General features: G+C 47.8%; 1 protein-coding gene across 2 annotated transcripts in view; it reads left to right on the top strand.

The window, feature by feature from the left end:
* The first annotated feature begins 2,822 nt into the window (after positions 1–2,822).
* Positions 2,823–9,094, top strand: part of Cdc14a (cell division cycle 14A) — a 157,964-nt gene continuing 151,692 nt past the window's right edge. The window contains exons 1-2 of one of the 2 annotated variants that reach the window (XM_021195617.1): positions 2,823–3,409; positions 4,183–4,273. In XM_021195617.1, coding sequence (XP_021051276.1) covers positions 3,361–3,409; positions 4,183–4,273 — 140 coding nt within the window. In that variant the 5' untranslated portion in view covers positions 2,823–3,360. The remainder of the gene's footprint in view (positions 3,410–4,182; positions 4,274–9,094) is intronic. The other variant, XM_021195616.2, reaches the window with a different exon arrangement.

The following is a 9,094-nucleotide window of genomic DNA, read 5'->3' as shown; positions in this document are numbered from 1 at the left end:
TTTCCTTTAAATTTTGGCTTGAGACAGCATCTTATCTCACACTAATCCAGTTGGACCTCCAACCCATGAAGCACTCACATGCTGGGACCATAGGCATGGGCCACAAACTCAGGGCCATCTTTACTTGGAGTATTTATTATGTGTGTGTGTCTACATGGGAATGTGCCACATGTGTATGGGTGCTGTTTTGTCCAGAAGAGTGTTGGATGCTCTGGGACTGCAGTTAATGGCAATTGTGAGCCTCTCATCACGGGTGCCTAGAACTGAATTTGGGTCGTCTGGAAGATCAGGATGCCTTCTTCACTGCTGTGTCATCTCCCCAGCCCCCATTTCCATTTCTTTTAAAGACTTTGGTTAGGTCACACTTCATTCCTCATGTCCAAAACCTCTAAGGAGAATTATATGAAAGGCAATGTAGAATCATTTTTAGGAATAGAATAGAATCCTGTTGTTACAGGAGCTATTCAATGAAATCTGCGCCCGAAAGTGTTTGATGGATCTCTCTCCTGAGACGACTTATAAACTTACAGTTACGTGATAGCCAGGCGGAGTGACACAGGCCTCTGTGTTCCTGGGAGGAGGATCAGGAGTTTACTGTCATCCTTCTTTACGTATGGAGTTCCAGGCCAGCCTGGGGTTATAGGAGACCTACCTCAAAAAAAACCCAAAACAGCAGCATTAGCCTGTGAGATGACTCAGTGGGTCAAGATGCAGGCCACCAAACCTGAGGACCTGTGTTGTAGCCCTACATGGAGGGAGGAGCAAATGACTATGGCCACTCTAGATCAGCGCAAGCCACCACCCCTGGCTCCAACTTTTATTTTTACTGCAGTTGATATTCAGATGAAAAATTATATATAAGATCTGTAAGGCAGCAGCTTTAGAAATGGATTAAGTTGGGTTTGCTTTGTAGACAAAGGGGCGGAGCCTATTGAGACTTGTATGCTTTGTTTTTCTACATATTTCATAAAAAAACCCCCTCAATTATGTTTATTTCAACAAAATTGGGATTGTTCAACATATTAAGACCAGGATTTTGGAGAATAAAGGTAACATTCATGTTTTGAGAGGTCTTTGTTATTTTTCTTTCTTTTTTTCTTCTTTTTCGAGACAGGGTTTCTCTTCACAGCCCTGGCTGTCCTGGAACTCACTATGTAGACCAGGCTGGCCTTGAACTCACAGATTCACCTGCCTCTGCCTCCCGGGTGCTGTAATTAAAGAAGTATGTCACCAACCCCTGGGTATTTTAAAGAGTACTCCCCTCCTCCCACCCCGTTCCCCTTTTCTTTTTGGGAGGTCTTTGCTCTCCCGGCTCCTAGAATATGTAATACACCTCAAAAGGGTTCAAGGCTCATTACAACTTTCAGGACTTTTACAGTTGTAAAGTCTGGTTTTTTGTTTTTTTTTCTTCTTCTACTCTTGTCTTTTTCACAAAATGAAAAGAGGCTGTTGTGCCTAGCTCTTCACGACTCCTGGCTTTCCATGAATGTGATTAAGGGGTTAACTTTTTAATGTAAGGAGAGGGTGTCTTTTTAACTCCCTTACCAAGGATGTGTTTGGCTAGAATTACCGAGATGCTCTGAATAACTTTCCAGTATATCAAAGTAGTATCCGCTTACAGTTTTGTGCTTGTTTAGCTTTCTGGAAAGCCAGCAGAGCCTAAGAATCATGAGTTGAGTTGCCTCCCTGGAGTCAGTGTTCCAAGTCGCTTCAGCTGGCACTTCGCTCGAGCGCCCCCTCTCTCCCTAGAGGTCAATAAGCAACTGCGAGCCAAAGGCTTGCACAAATCCCCGTTTCAAGGAGAAACCACTCAGAGCGCATGCTCTGGTGATAGTGGTTCAGTAGCGCCATTTTCGTAAGGGAAGGGCTGACCACTAGTTACGTCCCTAGGGCTCCCAGCATTAAAGTTGTCCAAACTGGATCAGAACGTTGCAGAACAAGTCCGGGGTCTCCTGGAGAGGAACCTTTGTACTCCCTTGCAGCGCTCCAGCCAAGACTAAAGAAATCTTCTGTTCATTTCTCTTGTGGACAAGTGATCCTTTCCCTTTTCTTCCTTCGCCCAGGATAGCCTACAGTCGGAGACTAGAGCCTTACACTTCTGGTGTAATTTTGCGCTCACACCTGTGGCCAAAATGACAGGACTTGGAGAACTGGACGGGATTTTTTCCCCCCTTGAGAACAAAGCCTAGGTGAGAGCAGACTCTAGTACTTGGTGTACTCCGGAGCTAGGAGGTATCGCTTCTTTTGAAAATTGGTTATAAAGAAACAGATCCGATAGTGGTGAGAATAGGGGTTGGTGGAAAGATAGCTAGCGGTATGACCGGACATGAAGAAGGTCTGAGGTTTTTCAGTGTGTGTGTGTGTGTGTGTGCGCGCGCGCGCGAGTTTGGAAGAAACTGAGTGAGTGAAGCAGGAAAGAGCTTGAAGAGAGACAAGAAAAATCTGGTGTGGAAGAAGAGCTAGCCGATGCAGAAGTGGAGACAGCATCTCAGCCCGCCAGGCTGCAGCAGCTTCCTGGGAGGCATCCACTCCTCTCCACCCATCCTTTTTCATTCATAAGTTTGTGGCTCCGCCTGACATCCTCCCCCCCCAACCCCCACCCAGGCCGAGGGCCAAGTTTCCTGTGTAGCAATTGGTGAAAGGCAACAAAGCCTTAGCAACTGGCTCCTAGTGACCCGCGGGGCGCCTGGTAACTGGGGCCCGAGGCCCGCTCAGAGAAAGGAGCCGAGCTGTCCCTTTAAGGGATGGCCGCGGAGCGGTGAAAGTGGAGGGGGACGAGGGAGGGCGGGGAGGCAGGTCTAGGGGCGGACCTAAGAGGAGGAGGAGGAGGAGAGGGAGGAAGAGTTGCTGCTGAAAGGAGGTGGCGAAGGAGGAGTCTGAGCAGCTGCTACTAGCCCCGCGGACACCTCCGGAGTCCTGCCCGCTGCCGCACGAGTGGCCACGGGCACGATCCGGGCCAAACGTCTTGTCCTCCATGATCACTTTGGGAGCCGGGGGAAGACTTTGCCCGGCCTTAGGAGCTGGTGTGCGCCGTCCAGTTTTGGTGGAGACGGTGCAGCGCGAGAAGAAGGAGCAGCAGCAGCAGCCGCCGCCACCGCCGCAGAGTCCGGATCACAGCGGTTACAGCCCGGGGCGTGTGCGTCCCGCGCCCAGCGGGTTCGGTTCCCCACGGAATGTCCCCGGGGCGCCCCACGCGCTGACCCTGCAGCTGCCTCCGCCTTGGGCGACAGCCTCCTCTCTCAGGCAGGCTCGGTGATTGGGACCGCGAGCTCCCAGCTCTTGGGCAGTGGGGAAGCCCCCGGGGGCGGGTGACCTCAGCTGTCCACGACCCAGCCCTCTCCCGTGAGGATCTCACTTAAGATGGCAGCGGAGTCTGGGGAACTAATCGGGGCTTGCGAGTTCATGAAAGGTGAGGAGCAGCCGCCCGGCATCCTCTGGCCCTTCCACGCCACTCCCCCCACAACTCCTCAGGGCTCACCCCTTTGTCCCAAGCCTCTACGCTGGGTTTCTCTTCGGGCCCTGTGTCCCTCAGTACTGCGGCTCGGCGCTCAGGCCCCTTCTCGCTACTCAACTCCCCGAGGACCCCCTGCTTCCGGCTTCTTTTTCGCGTTCTCACTCCCTCTGCAGCTTCCTCGTACCCGGACAGTGCAGGCTTCTCTGCTTGGGATCCTCCTCCAAACCTATCTTGATGGGGATCCTGCTGGTTTTAATCCTCCATCCGCTAACCCTCTACTCCTCGGTGGCTGGCCGGTGTTTTTGGGACACCCCTACCCCCAACCACACCCCCCTGTCTTTCCTTCCTTCCTCTTGAAGTCTGTTAAGCTGCAGCGGCAGAAGCTCGCCTCTCTTCCCATTCCACCGCAGCTGAGGTCTGGAGGTTTCCGAACCAAACTTGTGTCTCCAGTTTTGCGGGTACCCACAGCTCCTGTCTGCACCCGCCCGCACGCAACCAGGGGGTGAGGGAACTCCGAAGATGCTCTGCCCCCTGCTGGGTCTTCTAGCCTTTTGGCTAGATGTGCTTTGGGGGCTCTGGAGCTTTCTGAAAGATCCTGTTTCTCCAAGAATTCCACGTGTTAAAGGGTCTTTAAACGACGCGTAGCAGTTATTAATCTTTAGTGCATGATCCGCACTCTGTCTTGTGTCCCTGCTTCTCATGTTCTGTCTTTTAAACTTGTCTTTCAGATCGATTATATTTTGCTACTTTAAGGAATAGACCAAAAAGCACAATAAATATCCACTATTTCTCCATCGACGAGGAGCTGGTCTATGAAAAGTAAGTCCCCCCCCCTATTTTTTAGCACCCCCTGAACTATTTAGTTTGTTGGTTCTTTGATAAGCGGGTTTATTCACTTTTCCCAAAGAGTTCAGAAGGCGTTACTAGCTTTCTAGGACTTGGGGAGAGATGCAGACTGTACGTAGTTTGGTCCTGTCAACACTGCAGTCCTTTTAGAATTTCACGGATAGTAATTCTTCCTACTCCCACAGCGATTCTGGATTCCTCACACTCCCCAGAGTAGCACCAGGCCTGTCATACCCGGTGTCATCACCAGACCTGTAAATTGGCCTGTGAATCAGTCACGAGGTATTTGTGGTGCACCCACAGGGTACAGGGCAGTCACTGTGTGTACTACAGGTGCCGCGCGAAGCTTCGCAGGGCACAAGGCTTCTGTTGTTGGGAAGGATGTTTTTGTTTGTGCAGCCAGTTTTCTGGAAAGTGGGACGCAGGACTTCGGGGAGCTTGATCCAAGTTGCATATGTGGAAGATTTCCAGTGTGATTGAGTTGACCCGATGGCCTGATGGTATTATTTATTGAGCATTGAGGAGTAGAGGATTGATTGTCTCCCCCCCCCCCAATCCCCTCTGAGGGATTAAGATCTGAGAGTGAAAAATCAGAACCAGGAACTGAGAGCTCTGTGAAAGGCCATGGATGTAAAGGAAAAGGTTATTTGAATATTTTAGGCACAGTAAAACATTCATTGGGGAGACATACTTCCTTTCCATGAAAGCAGTAGACAGGCATAGAAAGGCGGGATTGACTTTATTCCTTTACTAAAAGAGCTGGTCCTTCAGATAAGTCTTGTTTACGCTAATTTAGACATTTCATTTTATTTTGTTACCATCCTAATCAAGTGGGCAGTCAAATGAGCATCATGAAATGAACCGTAACAAGCTTTCTAGAGTTCACTCTGTTAGAAAGTATATTGGTAATTCAGCTTCAGGGTCTATGAGTACCTCTGGGCCTTGGAAGAGGAAAAATATTCCGGACCTTGAAAAGCCTATGTTTTATCTGAGAGAAAATAATCCTTAATTGTTACTTCATCCTAGGAGGTCTTGGAACTGATGTCTTCAGGACCTTTCTCTTAGTGCTGGGAGGACGGTGCTCCCTGAATGGCTAAAGAGACAGTGGGCATGAAAGAGCCTTTTGCTGCTGTTCATGAATGCCCAGAGCTGCGGAGGCAAAGAGAGGCCTGAATCCCTGGTGTCAGATTACAGCTCCACTCCTAGAGAATGGAGTCCTAAGCAGCCAGTTCCCTGACCCTGGGCACCTGGATGATGTCACCACCTTCAGTGTTTATTGAGTGGACACTCTATTGTTGAGCACTGTCTTGGCTTTCTGTCTGTGAGCTGAGGGCCTCGGGACCTTTGTGTGCCTGAGGGTTGGACTGTGTCTAACGCTATTATGTTCACTCTGCAGGGACTAAAGCGCCAGGGTTTATTAATATGCATTTGAACAGGCTCCAGTTATTGAGGTCTGAATCACAGATAGTAGACTTAGCAAAACTTTACAGTTCATCAACTAATCACAGTGCACAATGGTGTCTTAAAAATAATGAAGATTTTATGTGATTTTAATATTTGTACTTTAGGGTGCAAGTTATATGCCTTTTTTTTTTTTTGCATCATGTTCCTGGTGTCTTCTAAGGACAGACTTGCTAGAGAGGCCATCTGGTTCGCTTTGTGAGTTGGGATGTGAACTTGAAACTGTAAGAAGCTGAGCAGGGTGTATATCTCTTTAATGTGAGCGTGCAGGTAGCGAAGGTAGAAGCAGGGGGTCCCTGTGAGTTTGAGGGAAGCCTGATCTACACAGAGACCAGTTAGAACTACATAGTGAGACCCTTTCTTAGGGGAAAACAAACAAAAACAAACAAACAAACAAACAATCTGGGAGTGGTGGCTTATACCTGTCATCACCTGAGAGACTGAGGCAGGAGAGTTGCTTAGTTGGAGATGAGTCTGTGTTACATACTGACTTGCAAACAAGCTTGAGAAAAGAAATGAGTGAGAAAAGAAATGATAAAGACTCAGCCTAAACAGAGCGTTTTCTTCCCTGGTGTGATGAGCCGTAGCATGTCACAGTAGTGACTATGGTCCTGATTACCCGCCCAAACTCATCTTTTCATTATCACACTGTGGTCGATGGTACAGAGCGTAACATGATGAATGTACACGTGCCTTTCAAGGTTTCAAGGATCCCCAAACCAATATGGTGAATGACTAACAGGGACTATAATTAAAGGGATAAAGCTGCCCTAGGAGAAGTCTCACCTGAAGTAGGAAGTACTTATGGAAGGGTGGAGACATGTCCAGCAGAGGCGTTCATTAAAGGCTCTGTGGAGGCATTAAGGTCGGCTTGAAGGATGGACAGGTGTCCATGGATATGGGCATGAGAGGAAAGAAAAGTGAGGACCAGGAGGGGAGGCTTGGGAAGTGTGTTCGGCTCATAGTAAGTCGTCCACTTTGCCTGGTATGTATACAGGTCATGGGGGGGGGGGAGGTGTGGAATATGACACTGAGAGGCCAGCTGGGGACAGACTGAATGCCACAGAGAGGAACCTGCAGTTATCCTGGCATGCCTTGAACCTCTTAGAAGGGCTCTGGGACAGAGACGGCATGGGTAGATTCATGCTAATGGCAAATAAAGGCAGATGTTTGCAGAGCATTGGCCTCTGTGCTGGATCCTTTGCTATAGAGATGCCGACAGGGATGATGAGGTTGGGTACTTTGCCCAGTGCCACTGAAATAAGTAACAGAGCTGGAATTTGAAAAGATACCATCTTGTTCCAGAGGATATACATCCTCCACCCCAAAAAATAATGTAAAAGCATCATTTAAGACCCATTGGAGAGGATATAAGGAACCACACATATACACACTTTGGGATGTTCAGGGGGGAAAGAATAAGGGACTGAATTGACATGGTGTCAGTGCTGATGGAAAAAGGCAGGATCTGAATCCACGTGTGGGTAGTTGATGAAGACACTGGGGGAGGGAGCTAAGCAGTTCTGGGGATAGTCCCTTCACAGTGGGCCTTAGGGCATCATGAACCAAAACAAGGAAATAGGTAGACAGTTAGCTTCAGTGGGAAGATCAGGCATTCTGTCTGGGTCAGGATGAATTTGAGAAAATGTAAGGGATCATTTGAAAAACGTATACTTTTTTTTTTTTCTCAAGACAATTTCTCTGTATAGCTTTGGCTGTCCTGGAGCTCACTTTGTAGACCAGGCTGGCCTCGAACTCTCAGAGATCCTGACTGCCTTTGCCTTCTGATTGGGATTACAGATGTGTGTCACCACGCCCCACTGAGAGTTTACCTTTAAAATACTTCAAGTTGGGAGTTTCCTGAGGACGTGATTAAAGAATGAGGCTGTTTCTGAGGAGGAAGGAATCAAGGTTTTTCAGGGTAAGAGGAGTAAAGGAAGATATAAATAAGTAGCCAGTCAGAAGGCAAAAAAAAAAGGAAGGAAAGAAAGGAAGAAAGGAAGGAAGGAAGAAAGGANAGAAGGAAGGAAGGAAGGAAGAAAGGAAGGAAGGAAGGACAGAAGGAAGGAAGGAAGGAAGGAAGGAAGAAGGAAGGAAGGACAGAAGGAAGAAAGGAAGAAAGAAAGGCAGGAAGAAGGGCAGTCAGGCAAGAAGAGGCTGCGGACTATGCCTCTTTGGCTCTACTTCTTGCAAAGATAGCACGAGACTGTCTGAAGAGTCCCTGGGACCCTGTGAAGTAACCTGGATTCTATCTGTGGAGCATGTCCTGAGGGCAGACACCCTAATGTGCATGTCTCCAAAGAAGGGAGTGTGTTTATATACACTGTCACATGGGACCTCATATAGCCTGGTAGCTATAATTATTTGCTGAGTGTCCCGATGAAATGTCACCTTTCTGAGTAAATTATCACCTGAGAAACTATTAACTGGGCTCTTTAAATATGAGAGCATGTTTAGTCTGGATACAGCTGTGTTTGTGCAGAAGGTCGTTGAGCTATTAAAGGATAGTAGAACTCTATGATTGAAATAATGACCTGAAAAGCCCATGGAACAAATTTAACTGGCTTCATGAGGCCAGGCTATATTTTTGTTGTTTGTTTGTTTGTTTGTTTCTTTCTTTTCTTTTTTTTTTTTTTTTTTTTTTGAGGTCTACTATGGTAGCTCTGGCTGTCCTGGAACTCATTACGTAGAGCACGCTGGCCTCGGACTCTCAGAGATCCACCTGCCTCTGACAGCTGAGTGCAGGGATTTGAGGTGTGTTGCCACTACACCCAATTTAGATTGCACACTTGAAAATTTCTTCTCTGTCTCCGTCTCTCTATCTGATCTCATTATGTATCCCTAGCTGGCCTGGAGTTCAATATTTAGACCAGACTGACCTTGAGTGCACAGAAAACTCTGCCTGCTCTGCCTGCTCTGTCTCTGTTTCTTGAGTGCTAGCATTTAAGGTTTGCACCATCATGGCTGGACGCTTACTTGGTTCGTAACAGAGATGTCTCTATGAAGGTCAGAGGTATTTTAATAAAACGTAGGCGATAACTTATACTTTAAAGCCTTTAATCCCAGCACTTGGGAGGCAGAGGATAGATTTCTGAGTGTGAGGCCAGCTTGGTCTACACAGGAAGTTCCAGGACATCAGGGCCACACAGAAAACCTGTCTTGAAAAATCAAAAACCAAACAAAATCCAAAATAAAACAAAAACAAAAAGAAAGAAAGAAAGAAAGAAAGAAAGAAAGAAAGAAAGAAGGAAGGAAGGAAGGAAGGAAGGAAGGAAGGAGGAGGAAGAGGAGGAGGCGGAGGAGGCGGAGGAGGAGGAGGAGGAGGAAGAGAGA

The sequence above is a fragment of the Mus pahari genome, chromosome 4 (genome assembly GCF_900095145.1).
Source record: "Mus pahari chromosome 4, PAHARI_EIJ_v1.1, whole genome shotgun sequence".
NCBI classification, from domain to species: Eukaryota; Metazoa; Chordata; class Mammalia; order Rodentia; family Muridae; genus Mus; species Mus pahari.
The sequence above is the reverse complement of the archived record's forward strand: the minus strand, read 5'-3'. Positions and strand labels throughout refer to the sequence as shown.